This window comes from Lipophrys pholis (assembly GCF_963383615.2).
Source record: "Lipophrys pholis genome assembly, chromosome: 2".
NCBI classification, from domain to species: domain Eukaryota; kingdom Metazoa; phylum Chordata; class Actinopteri; order Blenniiformes; family Blenniidae; genus Lipophrys; species Lipophrys pholis.
In genome coordinates, this window is record NC_137636.1 from 11102232 (window position 1) to 11119110 (window position 16879).

The 16879-nt window shown below is 43.1% G+C and overlaps 1 protein-coding gene across 2 annotated transcripts in view; it reads right to left on the reverse strand.

The window, feature by feature from the left end:
• Positions 1-16255, reverse strand: part of cbfa2t3 (CBFA2/RUNX1 partner transcriptional co-repressor 3) — a 38079-nt gene extending 21824 nt beyond the window's left edge. For both annotated transcript variants that reach the window (XM_080493452.1, XM_080493451.1), the window contains exon 1: positions 15954-16255. In XM_080493452.1, the coding sequence (XP_080349578.1) occupies positions 15954-16158 (205 nt within the window). In that variant the 5' untranslated portion in view covers positions 16159-16255. The remainder of the gene's footprint in view (positions 1-15953) is intronic.
• Positions 16256-16879: the final 624 nt, after the last annotated feature.

Sequence of the window (16879 nt, forward strand, 5' to 3'; positions counted from 1 at the left end):
CTTTCATACCTTTTCATTTGGCCCGCAGGCACAGGAACAAAAGCTCCTGACATTAGCCAGGCATTGGTAGGGTGTGCTGTATTATCATGCGGGACCCCATAGGTTTCGCACACACACAGACAAACCACTGTGAAAAAGAGTTAAGGGGGTTGATGGTGGTAATGGTGGTGGTGGTGGTGGGGGTATTCATGTGACGGGTTAGAGAGAAGCTTTGACAGTTTCTCCATTTAGCCTACAGCCAGCTCATGCTGGAAGCTGCCGAAATAAATACCAGCTACTCCTCTGGGACACAAGCCGACTGCAGGACGCCGCCACAAAAACAGAGCGCATGGTCGAAGAAAGGGAGCAACTGCTGTGCCAATAACATGCTGATTATGTGAGCTAATTGGCAAATTAAGATGACCTGCTGTCATGTCATGGTCAGAGAAAGCAGAAAGCAAACACTGGCACTACACAGGAACTGTACGGTGGTGAAGTGTCCCACAGCCTAAAATGAAATTATACAATACCTTCTGACACAATTATAGAAGGAAGAAATAGTCAAACTTAAAAAAAAAAAAAAAGCCTTTTAAAATTCTTTTGTGTGCGTGAGATGTCGTTTAAAATGTCACAATAATTAGCTGGGCTTTGTTTTCATTCATTAAAAATATACAGTGAGCTGCATAAGTTGATTAAAGTTATTTCTATACGAATAATACTTAACTTAGTGATGGTTTGAACCTTGCAAACAATAACTGTATAACAGCCTCAAGTCAAAGCGCACCAAGCAAATTAACAATCACAAAATACATGGTTTTATACCAACATTGTTTATGAAGTACCTTCAAAAAGACTTCAAAAATGCCTTTGACAGGTAAAGCAATATAATATATGATATGATAAAAAGCAGATTGCATGACTCAAAATGTATGTTACACTACATGACTACTTGTAAAGAAGGAGACTAACAGTCACTTTGTCTAAAGGCAGGAATTGTTCTGTAACTCTGCTATCAGCCTCCAATTCCTTAACAAATGATAAGAAGAAATCTCTTGGCCTTTCTTCTGAAATCTGTAGCTCCAAACATATAGTAAATATCAAAAGCCGGCAATGTGAAGTGTATTTACAAAGGTCAGGTTCAAGGTATGAAGCATAATGTCAAACATGTCTCCTTGTGAATCTGAAAGCTTCTCGAAGCACATGTATGGTTGTCTTCCTCATCATAACTCCTGGTGGTCCCAGCATAATATTAATGGGATGATCTCTGAAGTAATACTTCTAACACAGCTTGAACAACCCACTGAGGCCACCGATAAGTCGCTCCAGTCCTCAAAGTGACCGCTGCTCTTTGACATATCAAGAAAATCTCTGACCTTCTCTGCTACACACTTCAAATACCCCCGAATAGCTCAAATATCCATCTCCTGGTGAAATTAGTACTTTACAAGAGCTTTACATTTATCAGAGGGGTCAGAGTTTGACTGTGTGTGTGTGTGTGTGTGTGTGTGTGTGTGTGTGTGTGTGTGTGTGTGTAGAGAGAGAGAGAGAGAGAGAGAGCGAGAGAGAGAGAGAGAAACAGGCAGAGGAAGGAAGGCTGGAGCCGAGATTAAGGTCTGTACAACACACTGGTAACACAACGGCACTCTGTGGCTCAACCCCCCGTTTGAAGGAGGACGGAACCATCTGTGTGGCACAGGATCTGTTTCCAGAAGATAACAGCATTTTTAATTTCACAAATACTGAAAGAAGAGAGGGAGAGGGAGCAAATGTGAGGGGCATGCCTTCCTTTCCAATCTCTGCTTGTATGTTCCTGAGCTGAAGCCGTTCCCCAGGCGTCCAGAGAGGAGCACTTCGGAGCGGAGATCTTAATAATTTCAGTCTGTGTTCCTTTGTGTTTGTTTACTCCCTGCCTGTGATAAAGGCCTCGGTGTGGGGCAGAAGGAAAGGGAGGGATTCATTATATCTGGCAGCGGTAGCGATATGAACTTCCCATTTTCTCTGCTGGCCTGTCCACTTGGTTTGATTAAAACAGAGCACAGCGCTACTGTAGATTAGCCCAGCTGTTTCCTGTGTCTGCCCTTGATCCGAGCACACTTCCTAGAGTGCGGACGAAGAGGTTAGAGGGGAGAAGGTGCAGCAGGGAGAGTGGGACCAAGAGGAGGAGAGGGTCAACAGGAGTTCAGGAGTCAGTGGGCAAGCGGGGAAGCAAAAGGTGAAGAGGCAACACGGGAGGTGAAACAGGCTCAAGACACGGAAGGGAGGTGGGGGAGGTGGTGGAGGTGTTGTCAGCGATTCAGCAGCGTACGGCACATGTGAATTAATCGATGTTTTTACGTTTGTTTGCAATTGCATTCATGACTGAGTGTGAGCTGGAAACGTGTCTCCCTTTAGAAAGCTGTAATTGAAGGTGCAGATTATCAATGCTGTATATGTTGATGAAAATAAATGAAATGAAGAGCCAATTCAACAAATAATTTTCTGAAATGCTCAGCAAGAAACTGTGAGCTTTTACCCTTGAATGTCACAGATAGGGTAATTTGAGTATTTCGCTTGCTCTGCAGTGGAAACATGAAGAAAAGACACCTGATATTTCCACTGACTGAGAGTGGTGTTTAATTCCGCTGTAAACAAATGCTGTGTATGTGTTTCATTAAGGGAGAATCTGGCTGGATATGTGTGCACATGGGGGGAAGTGAGTAAGGGCAAGAAAGGGAGAAGTTTCAAAGACGCGTTTGAATTTTCTTCTTTTTTTTTTTTTTTTCTTGGTACATGGCCTCCACCCTCTGCTCTGCTCTGCTCCCACGCTGTGGCGTCAGCAGGCCAGCCATCCACCGAGTGTGTTTCTCATTCCATCAGATGTTGGGAAGCTGTTCGCTCCTTGACTCGAGTCTCTGACATTCTCCAGCTCCCCAGAGAGGCTGGCCAGCCTTGTCACAGTAATGTTAAACACATGTGGAACAGACCAGCGCAGAGCAGACCAACACACACACACACACACACACACACACACACACCCACACACACACACACACACACACACACACACACACACACGCACACACACGCACACACACAGAAGATGAAGCAGGAGGCAGCCAGAACCATGCTGGCCTTTCCCAGTACTTATCGGCACGGAGAGCAGTTCAACCATAGAGACTTTGGACTGAGACAGTCACTTCATCCTTCGCCTCTGTTTTTACAGAAGACGCACAATTTACACGTCGGTGTCATTAAAGTCACTTCGGCTGCACGGAAAATACATCAGGTTTCTGTTGCAGGCTTCACTTCTACAAAAGGCTGCTGGATAATCGTTTTTCCCTGAGTACAGAAATACCAGAGAACAACTAACACAAGTCGAATATAAGCTGTGAAATTCTCTCCGTCACTCCTGCCTCCCATTTAAAAGTGACACATTAGTGTGTTTCCATCTGCATTTGTTACTTTATTTCTGCGCACACCGACACACACAAAAGGTAGTCTTTTTCACCTTGAAGGCAGAACTGTGTGACACTTCAATGAGCTGAAAAAAAAGAAAAGAAAAATAGTTTCTCAAGGGAAATTGTGACACTAATGTGTCAATATTCCATTTGAGCCACATGAACATAAACAAGACTTCTTTTTTTTTTTGCATTCGTGCTTGACACAAAGATTTGTTAAAACAAAAATGAGCTGTACAAGCAACTGAATCACCTTGTTTCAAGTCCATTTCTTTAATGTTTAGTTTAGACTACTGAGCTATCAGAGTGAAACACGAGGCTTGCTGGTCTCGTTAGGTCTGTTACACATACAAAGATGGAAAATAACTATACTACGCACATAATTTGGAACCATATGTTCCCAAAAGAACTCATGATAGGTGATGAAGTTACCAAAAAGTCCTAAAAGTAATAAGAGGAAGCTAAAACAAATTTTGCTTGACTAAACTGTGTATGCTTATATGTTACTACATCGTACAGCATAAGAAGAAGAAGGTACTGATCCAAATTTCAGCTTTAATGACCATATATATATATATATATAGATATATCTGATTGTTGACTTATGGGAAGGCCGTGGCTACGTAGAAAAATCTATGTCAACATAATATCTTTGTCTAGTGTCAGCAGCTTGACTTGTCTTGTTTGTGATGGCCCAGGTGTCTGTGTTGTGCTGACCACCTGACCGGCTCGCTGTGTTCTCGCTGCTCCCGCCCACCCGGGGCCATCTGCTCCTCTCATTAATTAGGAGACAGCCAGTTTCACCTGCACTGCCTGCATTTAGATCACAATAATTACCACACACATAAAGCACAAGCCCGCACACTCACACAGTAAACATGAAAGCTGCGCCCAGACCCCGCAACATCAAGTCACAGCAGGGACAAGTTACATGTTCTTCATCATTTGTGCTGTCATCCAGCTGATCTCCAGCTCACAGAAGAGCAGAGATTACTTGATATGTTGTTGGGAAAGTATGTGTCATGAGCTAGACGAAGCCACAGTAAAACACAGATAACAAACATCAAAGTCATGAAGTAAAAGGAGACATAGTGCGTCCTCTCTATTCATCCTTAGGCTCCTGGTTCATATCAACGCTTGATGTTGTGAAGAGAAAACACTTGTTACCGAGTGTGTTTCCTTCTGCATGCGAAGCGGAGGACATCCCCTCAATGCACCTGTGGTAGATGGGAACTGAATAAACACACCGCAAGCAGCGGTCACAATGAATGGCCGGGCCTTTTAAGAGAGCTACTTAATGATGAAGTGGGGACATCTGCCCTAGCAGGCGGCAGACCCTGGATGATCTGAGCAATGGGACGGCCAGCGGTGGAGGGCGAGAGAGGAAGAGATGCTCGCTTGGTGGTGATGGGGGTATAATGTGTGGTGAGGCAGGGTGTCTGCACTGCGGTTTCACCTCTGCAACCTCCCATCCATTCTTCAAGACTATTATCAGCTGTTGAATTATTCAGATGATATTTACCAGGGCCAATTATACAGGGCTCTGTCCTGCAGAGAAAATGGCCAAAGTGTTTTACTGCTGCACTCACATGCAGAAAGTGCGGCGCTGAGCCTGTTCAAGTAGGGGGAGAAACCTTTGGCCGCACTTGTTTCGTCTTGGGGAGTATCTCCTACTCACACATAAGTTACTATAAATCACATATGATGAATTCAGCTTTTGATGTTGTGTTTATTTTCTCCGGTTACCATAGCATTCCCTTTGAGCACTTTCCCAACAGAACGGTGTCACCACAGTGCTGCCCGCTGCCGCCCCTCTGCAGAAGTGACTGGTCCTGAAGCTCCTCAGCTCCCTTCACTGTAAAGCAGACACCAGCGATCTTCTAAAGCACCTCACCACAAGCTGCAGAGGTTATTTGAAGACATCTTACGGTTCAGGTCAGGGTCAATGTTCAAATGTAACCCTTCACATCTATCACCTTCATCCAGCCAATCCAGTCCATCAGCATCACTTTGATGTGCAGCATAAACACTATATGACTCCTCCATAATCTACCTCGCTCTCGCCTGCACAGTTCTCAAATTGTGTTCATAAAAGCAACAAGGATACATAATAATAATACTAATAATACTAACACCAGTAATAATACCAGTACTACTACTACTAACAATAATAATAACAATAATAAATTATTGTTTTTGTGTTGGTGTGCCATTATATCCCCATTACTTCCCGTTGCCCTTCATTATGCACTAAAGATAAACAACAGGATCGTTCTACATGTCATTTGTCCTTTTATCTTGTATCTTAAACCATTTCGAGACTTGGAGAAAAAAAAAAAAAAGAATTCCTTAAAGTAAGAAAGTATCATCCTCACTTCTTTACTTCAGACCAAAGCTGACCAGAATATGAAAGTCTATCAACTTGAGGTATTTCTGCAGCCTCACTCTTTAAATGTAAAACAAGTCTCCCGTTGTTCACGCAACCTTCCCGTGCAATTAAAAAACCCACGTCAGCAGCAAATGAAACATTTTGGAGGTATTTGCTTGAATGCAGACGAATGTGCGCAGGTTTTACTTACTTTGTGAAGGTCGAGGTCAAACTGAGGTAACTGTGGCGACGATAATCCACACCAAATAGTTTTCAAGACAGACTCTTTATACCGTCTCGAGCCTCATCGTTTGTGGAGGGGCAGGGGGGGGGAAGAATAAAGCTTCTGCTGTGTGTTATTCCCTTTTTTCTGTTTCTGTGAAATATTGAGAGGAAAGATCGACAGTCTCGCACATATGAAAATGCTTAACTTTCCTTTGGAAGTTCAAATGGGGTCTTGACTTTCCCGGTTTAATAAATTATGAGGTATTTTTCTTCTGTTATATCAAAAAAAAAAAAAAAAAAAAGAGAGAATCAAATAGGAAATTAGGAAAACACAGAAATCAACGCCAGGTCTGTCGGATCCTTAAGCAAATCGATGTCTTTGGTGTTGGAGTCTGAGTTTGGTTTTCCCCCTTTAAAGCAAACAGCTTGTTATTTTGACGGTGCGGAGCGGGGGAAATCAGAACTTGTCCCAGTCGTGTAAATCCGCCTTCTCGCTTATTTTACGCATCCCAGACAGAAACCATTCAGCTCAGTTTCAGGTGTTAAATTTAAAAAAAAAAAAAAAAAAAAAAAAAAAGGAGCAACAAAACATAAAACGCGTCCTTTTCGCTTTTCTTCTAAATAAACGGCTGCTATTTTATCAATGTCCAGAGGTCGTTGCACATCAAATCAGAAATGATGATGATGCGAATCCTCTGGTTTTGCAGGGTGCGTCTCTGTTTCCTCCGGTGGCAACTTTAAAGCCTCTTCTTCACTTCACAGTTCGGCGACACGTCGGGACTCAAGTCCTTGTACATCCGATGAAATGAATGCAGCTTGTTTTGGTTTTTCCTTATTCGCTTCGTGTGCCAAAGGCAGAGTTTGTCGGGACGGACTCCTCCAGTCCAGCACCAGGTTTGTGTGCGCGCGGCGCAGACGGACTTCTTCTCCTCCTCCTCCGCCTCCTCCGCCTCCCGCGACGCGCTGATCCTCCGCTGCTCCGAGCGGGCTTCAGGTGGTGGACGAAAAGCTTCACTTCAACCCTCCGCAAGGAAACAACAACAACAACAACAACAACAACAACAACAACGACAACAAAAAAAAAGGGAAAATAAATCTGATCTGTAAGAAATATTTCCTCGACTGTTCAGCAGTTTTTCTTTTCTCTTTTTCTGGGGTTTGGTTTGCAGACTTGTTTTGTCTTCAGTGATGAGCGGAGCTGAGCTTGCGGGCCCACTGTAACCACCGCGGCTCTCTCCTCCTCCTCCTCTGTCTCTGTCCTCGCTGTAGCCTTCTGTCTGTGTTTAAACACCATCTGGAGCTCCTAACCTCGCTCTCTCTCTCTCTCTCTCTCCCCCCCCCCCCCCCTCTCTCTCTCGCTCTCTCTCTCCCTCGCTCTCTCTATTGTACAGGAATCCTTTTCTGAATTGAAAAGGATCCAAATTGACGCACTGCACATTTGTGCAAATTATTAAAATCACGCGACAATAATGTTCTGCACACCGAAGGTCATTTTGCACGAACGTGTGAGGAAATAAATCAGTAAAACTTGGCTTTTGTGGATAAAAAAAAAAGAAAAAGAAAAAGAAACCTGCATCCAAATTCACAAAACAAATAAACGGTGTGAAATAAATAGCGTGTTTGGCTTGCAAAGCGCAGAATGAATGAGCAAAAATCCAATTAATTGTTTCCGATACCAAACAGCTTCAATTAAACAAAAAAAAAAGAAAAACTGCGAGGTGAGTGAAATACAACTGTGACGCAGTCCCGCTGTCTGCCCGTGGGGGCCGCTGTTTCCTCATATCAGGACAACATGAACCGCACAATTCTGCAGACTCTGTTTACTTTAACACGAATAAAATACTGGAAATGCTTTTTGAAAGCTGAGTAAATGCAAAAATGGATGCATATCCTGAATCTAGACGTTGACATGTTGTGATTGGCTGGTTGAATGGTATGTTAAGATGTGTCTGGAAGTGTTATCACCACCTTCAAGGTCCCATTTAAATGGCACAATTATTGTAATGTACTCCTTGTTGGTTAATGTAATTTTAAAGAGGGATGGCATCCAAACCGTTGTGTAATATGTCCCTGTTTTATCTACACCACTGAAAATATTCAGGTTTTCTTAATACTACATGCTTAATTTGTTGTGTCAATTTGTTTTTTTGAAGCACTGCATGTCACATTTATTCAAAGGCTTCAGAATATTAAGAGAATTATTTAAATAATTTGTCATTTTCCCTTTTTCTGGTGATCGATCAATGTTCACTAAAATGTCACAAAAAGCTAAAACTGTCAAAAGTTTTTAGAGACAAAAGGGAGTCTAGTGATTGCTCAGATTTCCGCTCAGCCCAAAACAGAATGTAATTTCACTTTTCTTTAAGAGAGAGAGAAAAAAAGATAATTTCTACTTTTAAAAGGTTACAGGCAGTGACAGATTTGGTATTTTTTTCCCCTCATGTACTTTTCGGTTAATCGTCTAATTTGATGACAGCTTATCACTTTTACTCTGGTGCAGATAAAAATAAACTGCTGTGGTTTTTGAACATAAAGAGATGACTTTCATTGTGCACCAGAACTAAAGTGATAAACAAATATGTTGGACAGACAGACATACACACACACAGAGTGTGTGAGGCACAGAGAAAACTTCAGGTACAGAACATCTGGTGTGTGTGAGAATCCTCCACCTGGTCACACTGGTCTGTTCGTCCCTTTGCCCCGCCCACCTGTCTCTCTCTCTCTCTCTCTCTCTCTCTCTCTCTCTCTCTCTCTCTCTGGCTCTCTCTAACACACACACACACACACACACACACACACACACACACACACACACACACACACACACACACACGCGTATTGTCGTGGGGGGGTACAGGGCAGAAGACAAAGCTGACACCCTCCTGACCCCTCCTGTGTCTGCAGAACAAACAGAACCAGCATGTAAAGTACACACAGACAGCTGCTGTGCCCCGACTTCAGTCTCGCCAGCCTCACCGGTGCAGAGCACAAACGCTGCCTTCATACGGAGATGAGAGGACTTCTGAAAAATGCTCAAGTACTGACTGAATAATGTGAGCGAGCGTGCATGGAAAACTTTCACTGCTCTTTGGTTGAGATGTAATTGCTATCTGCATGACCAATGAGAGGGGAGAAAAAACCCTCGGCAGTGAAATATATTTTTATTTGTTCAAAGTACAATATCTGAGTACACCTGATGCTGTGAATGTGGTCAGAGTAAACTTATTCACCAATGGTGAGATACTAAAGTTTCACAAGTGAAGAGATGACGAGCTCAAACTTAATCTTGCAGAGTGTTTACAGGGCTAGGGGACAGAATTTCTCTTTCAGAATCATGATCCTATGTTGCACGTGAGCATGAGCATTGTGAGTCTCTCCTTGTTAGTATGTTACTGTAGGTGGTTCATATGCTCCCTGCACAGAATGCTGAAAACAGAAGTGTGTGTGTATGCCTGTGTGGCCATGAATGACAGAAAGGTTGGCTATGGGGGTTGCATTCAAAGAAAGGATTCCTGTCAAGGTGACAGCTCCAAGATTGACAGGATGCTATTCTCCTAGGGAACAGCGTCAGTCAACCTGTCAGGCTCCCTGTACGACAGCCTCTCACTCCTCTTAATTTGGCCTTTTGTTGAGCGGTCACCGGGTTAGCGCCGACACTCCATGTGGCCAGCCTGATAAACTACACAATGAAACACACACAAGGTGGGAACTCGCTTCGATGAACTCCCTGTACAATAATAGTGCAACTGGAAGTCCCTTTGATGGCATTAATGACCAAAACAGCTTTGTCTTCCCTTCCTTTCACTGGTGTATCTCTCTGACACCTCACAAACACCATAGACCCCACTTCACGCACGCAGTCACTCACTCACGCACGCACGCACGCACGCACGCACGCACGCACGCACGCACGCACGCACGCACGCACGCACGCACGCACGCACGCACGCACGCACGCACGCACGCACGCACGCACGCACGCACGCACGCACGCACGCACATGATAGACTATTATGTTGACAGCATCTCCGTTCTCACTGATATACGAGAGCGAGGTTTGGTCATTGTGTTGTTATGGTAATGACAATTTTGTTCTATTTCTTCTTCACTCTGTCTGTGCTGTGTGTGTGTGTGTGTGTGTGTGTGTGTGTGTGTGTGTGTGTGTGTGTGTGTGTGTGTGTGTGTGTGTGTGTGTGTGTGTGTGTGTGTGTGTGTGTGTGTGTGTGTGTGTGTGTGTGTGTGTGTGTGTGTGTGTGTGTCATAGTAAAAGCAGGAGAGAAGTTTGCAGCATTTCCTCCACTCACACATTGTAAATCCTTTCCTACAGTGGCAGTCACAGGCTAGTGTGTTGAAAGGAGATAAGGCCCTGAGCCGACTGAAAGGAACGCTAGACCCATTGTGTTCCTGCGCTCTTCTTTCTTCTACTATCCTTTCCATTCAGCGGGCCCTACTCTTATGAAGCTGCTATTAATGTTACCGTTGTCGGTTCAAGGCAGTCATGAAAGCAAAAAGAGTACATCTGATCTAAAGGGGAGAGGGAGAAAACAAGTTGCGTTGTGTCGATTGAAAAGCTGATAGACTATGACTGAGTTTGTGTTGAGGCATTTCCTTTTCAGTCACATGTATCCTTCTAAATACGACTTTTGTAATTTAAACTCTGTTTTTCTCTGATAGTGCGCTAAAAAGGATGTTGATCTCTCACTTTGTATGTTAACATCTTTAACGCCAGCGTGTCCTCAAGCTGTTCTATTATATTATGAAAGAGGATGAGACAGAAAGAGAGAGTCTTGCTGTAATATGGCGTGGTGTAACGGATCATTGACCCACCCACTCAAGCACACACGCTGGAATGCTGCTTTTACAAATTGCACCCATAGACCCCCTGACATTTTGTTTGCAATCGAGCAGCAAAGTGTCGGCTGTTTGAATCATCCAGACATGACGGGAATTCAAAATTCATGACATGCTCTTAGATAGAATAATGTCCTTTGAAATATCTGGCATCCAGTTTTCCCATAGAAATATTTTCTGTAAGAGTACAACATATTATTGCATTACATCAGATATTCCAGTATATGTCCAGAGGCTTTTTCTGTTTAAAAGAAAACCGAGATGTATCGCCTTTTGCAACGTGTGAATCACATCCTTATTTTAGGGTTCACACTTGTCAGGTTTGGCCCAGTCCAAACAGACCCTGGTGTGGTTGCTGTGTGAATCTTATCATCCGCACCCTGACACACAACAAACAGGCAAACTGAGTATGTTTAAAAAAAATGAGGTATTGATAAATCCTGAAAGTACTTTGGTGCAGTTTGATTAAAGTCCGTGAGCAGACCAAACACATGAAGCGAAGGATCCTAGAAGCACCACATCATGACAGTTTATTGAAATTGATGTGCACAACGTAGAGATCTGTGCCACTGTTCTACCGCTTTATGTGTATTATATGTTGTCAGTGAGTTTATAAGCTGTTCAAGATCCCACAACTGAGCTCCATTTAGCTCAGTATACAAATCGCAGTCTGCATTCTTGTAGCTTCATCAATCCCCTCATAAACAGAGCCTGTACCTCTTTTTAGTTTTCTGCTGTGGATGACTGGAGACACCAACCACAGACATTGATTCCATGTTTCTATCATATCAATACATCACCCTAAGAATCGTAGCCAATACTCACATTTACTGTTGGCACAACATGCTGCAAAGATGTTGGTTTTGTGTACTTACTGTTCACCATAGGTCACTGTAAATGCTGTTCTACTGGCACGGCATGCCAATCCTGAGATGTTTGATTGTATGATCTGTTTTCATATTTCTCGTTGCATCCTTTTGCTGTCGTATTTGCCTCTTGTGCCACTTCTGAGGCATGCTGTCCTCGGAAAGGTGAACTCTTTCTAAACTGACCTGCCTGTCTAAATGAAGGTTTAACATGAAAACAAAATGCCAGTGTGGCAACAAACATTTCTCCTTTCATCTACTTTGGCCTGGAGCAGAGAACTGCAACACACGCGGGTTCTAGGGAGTCTATCAGATGTTTAGGGCTGTTAATTTTTCAGCCAAACAAAATAGTGTTGCTCTTCTCTTGTTTTCTGGCAGATAAAGCAAAAACATAGATAGTGAGGGTTAACTGCCATGCATGTTATCTTGTTCCTCTCGGCATATACAGTACGGCTACCAGAAAGAGTTAGTTGAAAGGGAGAAATCTATTTGCAAAATGATTCTCTCTTTATTGAGCAAGCAACTATTTTTAGCAAACTATTAAAGGAAAAACTAAAATACAGAAAAGAATAAGTGTTTTCAGTATTGAGATTGGGATTAATTTTGTAGTATGTCTTATATTAGCTGAAGCAAATTAGTGTTTGAACTTTTAACAAAGTCTCTCTTATTCCCAGCTAATGCAAAAAGTATGCTAAAAATATGAAACAATGTCAATGTATTGGTTGTAAAGGTGTATCCTTATACCACCTTTAAAGTACTGAAGTGCAAAACAACAGCTTAGAGTTACAAATTTCAATGTACACATAGTTTAGTGAGCACAAGGTCAAGGGTAGAAGGCATGCGTAAAGCTTCCGTGAGTGCTGGTGGCTGAGTGAGAGCAGTGAGCAGCACATGGTCACATCTGACCAACAGAAGTGCAAACTGTCAAAGAGGAAGTGACACCTGATTAAATCATGTGTTGACTCAAGAACAGGATATGTAGCCTGTGCACAGAGAGAAACGGACATATGAAATAAAACAAAACCCAGATGCACAGGTGAATACGCCCCATATTCACACGAGAAAGTCACTGCTATATATGACTGTGACACTGTGTGTGTGTGTGTGTGTGTGTGTGTGTGTGTGTGTGTGTGTGTGTGTGTGTGTGTGTGTGTGTGTGTGTGTGTGTGTGTGTGTGTGTGTGTGTGTGTGTGTGTGTGTGTGTGTGTGTGTGCAGACAGTTGGTGGTGCTGGCACTGGAGATAGTGTGTTGAGGGGGATGAAGCACTGTATCAAGTTGTGAACATCTGTTCCTCATAGAAACCACAAAGCTGGTGCTGAGGAAATAAAGAGGATAACCCCCCGCCCATACAAGCACAACGATCTGCATCACCACCTTTCCTTTTCCTCCCACATTTATCCCCACTTCTTATTAAGTGTGTATTTTACCTCTTCTTGCATCATTATCAACATGTATCTATTCCCACATTTGCTGATGATCTCTGTTGTATTTGTTTGCTCATCTCTGCACAACAGATACAGATATAGTGATGTAATCAGTAAGCAATGGATTAGTGAAGAAATTGATATTTTTTTTGTATTTTTTATTTTTTTTTATTACATACGAATATTAACAAAAAATGTCACTGTCACGCTGGTTGTAAAAATATCAAGCACTGGATAAACTACTGATTCAAGTGGATGACGCAAACTGCAAGATTCCACATTTGACTAAAGTGAAACAAAAAAGATTAAATTATTCACAACTACTTGTAAACTTGTTGCAGAAAATGTTCACACATTTTTGGTTTTCTAACAGGTTTGGTACTGGCGGTCTAGAGATTAGGGAAGCAAGCTTGTAACCGGAAGTTTGCTGGTTTGACCCCCACTGTGGGTCTCTGAGCAAGGCCCTTAACCTTTCCCAACTGTTTCAATTGCACCATGAAGGCTATTCAACATAGAAGTTGTGCCAAATCAAACATGCTTGATCACATTCAGCTAGTGACCTCAGCAGGGAGCAGCTGAAAAGCGTAACGTATATAAAGTGCATAAAGAGATGAACTTGGTAAAAAAAAAAAAAAGAAAAGAAAAAGACTTTACTGATAAAAGCTGTGAGAAAAGTCAATTCTCAGTAATCCGAAAGTTACTTTTAAATGACTTTGAACAAAGTAATCAGGTTTTGGAGACCTTGATAACAATGCTGATTATGCAACACATTGTCAGAAAATAAGAACGCCGATTGTTATGCACTTAGAGTCACATCAAGTTATTACTGGTCACATGCTTCTTTTTGTCTGAGAAAACAGTCAAGAATAGCCTATTCTTTGCTTGAGGGGATTGAGACTGGCACAAAATTATGAAGTCTATGATACAGCAGACATGAGCCAAGGCTTTGTTAGGGATTCTCTGCACCTTTTCCATCAAAGTCCCTTGATTTAGTCCTTGCTCCTTTTCTTTCTCTCCCCATCTCTCTCACTGCCTTACTGGCTCTTTCTGGGCCTGCTGTGAATATGTGCTAGTGCTGGGTGGCAGTTCCTTATTGTTGAGTGTGTGTGTGTGCGTGCGTGTGTGTGTGTGCGTGTGCGTGTGTGTGTGTGTGTGTGTGTGTGTGTGTGTGTGTGTGTGTGTGTGTGTGTGTGTGTGTGTGTGTGTGTGTGTGTGTGTGTGTGTGTGAGTCTGGATGCTGTGTGCGGCTGATAAGACCCAGGGAGAAGAGCCAGCGTGCCGACATATTCTTGCCACCGTGGTTATCGCCCGTCGCAGCTGTGCTTGAGCTCTGCGACATCTGCTCCCTCACAGGAAGCCTATGCTGCAACTCACAACACCTCTCTCTCTCTCTCTCTCTCTCTCTCTCTCTCTCTCTCTCTCTCTCTCTCTCTCTCTCTCTCTCTCTCTCTCTCTCTCTCTCTCTTTTGCACACACACGAACTGGCATGCATTCAGATGCAGAAACTCAGACTTTAATGCTGTTTCTCTATACAATGCAAACGTACTGCTGGACTGTATACCCTCCACACACATGCATGCATGCACACAAATACACAAAAAAAAAGAGTGTTACATCAGGTAAACCACTTGTGACAAAGAGTAGTGTTTACAGGTCTACAGTTCTCAGTGGCACATGCATTTGTATGCATGTGTGTGTGTGTGTGTGTGTGTGTGTGTGTGTGTGTGTGTGTGTGTGTGTGAGATGAATGAGTAGGAGCACCAACGCCAGAGTTCCACTGGATTTTTATCACAGAATTACAGGGGGGGATGCTTATGACTAAGCCTAATTATAGAGGCCTTATCACTGCAACGTTCACAAAGCTTATTACTGCCAAGAGACGATATGCGCTGCAGGTAATTCACTACTTTGGGTATTAGTCCTCACACTGGCTTACCATTTCTAAATATTTAGTCTATAAAATTATCCTTTTAATGTCTGATTCTTAATGCATCTCTCTCTTCTAAAAACCCTTTGGTGATCTAAATGAAGGTTTTCGTTTTTACTTAAAGGCACTGTTCAATTACTTTTTTTTTTTTCTAGTGCTTGTTTATTAGATGTCTTCCAAGGTGTCTCCTCCTCAATTGCTGGATACTATACTAACGAGTGTCTTTTGAAGCAGAGGAAGTTGAACAGTGAAACTCCAGGATCTAGTACGGTTCCCTGCAGTTGTATGGGGAAGCCCGGAGGAAGACCCCCCACCCACACAATGCTCTAAAAACCTCTTTCCTTTTCCTTTCCGTTGCCATGGGACAAAATGTGCTCCACTGGGCTTGTTATCAATAATGACAGATTTATTGGTGCTTGGCAAGTCTCATAAAGACAAGGGAGTAAGTGCACGTTGAGAAAGATTAACTTGTTGGGAAGATTAATCCAGATGCTGTGATTTATTTTAAACTCTTTTTTTAAAATATATAACCAAGAACATTGAATCAACACACTGCTAAGAAACCTGAAGATCAAACTGCAGGCTGCACATTCAATATAATCAAGACATGTAATATAGATGGTATTGTTAGATGTCATTCTAACCTTGAAACCTTTGCTTCGATCATCAAATAACAGGTCTACTAGTTAGATGAGGAAACCTCACATTGCCCTTATAGCATGCAGCACAAAGTCAACACAAACTGATTATCTGTCAATCACCTCGACTTAATGAGCAGACCTGACAGCCGTGGGACCCTCGATCACTCATCACGGTTAACACACTGCCACAGGATTTCATAAAACAGGTCATGTAACTTGACAAGCTCCTACCTTCACTACATCTGTAATGGCCGCTGGCTGCCAGGTTGTGATCAAGGCTTCTGGGCTGAAGTCTGTGGGCAGCGAGTTTTCCCCTCAGCGTCCGGTGGCTGATCAGCGTGACCGTGGGGACACGCGCCGCAAATGTCGAAGCAGAGGCGGACCCGGCCATCAGGTCAGCCGTCTTCTGGTGCTCTGGATGGACCTCAGCAGACATGCTTGGACCTCCGATTTCTCTGTGAGCTGTGTGGTTCGAAGTATATGTGACACACTTTGTGGGACACTCAGGTGCCTGCTACCAGCCAGTTGATCCAAGTGGGGCAGAAGAAGCGGCAGCAGCAGTAGCAGTGAGGTAGCTGACTCTAAAATCTACAATTAGCTCCAAATGATTATTCAGTTTTCTCCCGGATGCTTTCTCTCATTGAGAGTGCTTGAAGTTTTCTGTGGACCTCTTTCATAGTTTCATAATTGTTGACTAGTTTGCTCTTGAGGCCACAGTAGGTCATTATGTGACTCACTGAACTGCATTGAAATGGTCAAGAGCTTATCAGCACTGGAAGCTCCACATGGTAAAGCAATATAGCACACAGGTATTCCCTTTTTTTTTTCACGTCCTCAGTGAAAACTTTTTATCCTTGTTTGTATTATTCCTGGGATCATCAGGTAGGTTCTTTCTGCTTCCTTTCGGCTTACAACTTTGCTTAAAAAAAAAAAAAAAATGACAGTTGCATGCTAATACCCACGACTAATAGTCCCTGTCGCTGAATGCAAATCTCCCCTGCCTTCTGCTCCTCCGTTGGCCTGGTTCCCTCAGTCGTCCTCGCTCCTCTCTAGCAAAGTGTGAGTGAAGCGGTGGAGATAGAGCGCGTGTGAGCGAGTGTCAGTAGGAGGTCAGCTTGTCTTGTGGCTCTGGCTGAGGGGTTGTGCTCTCATCTGAA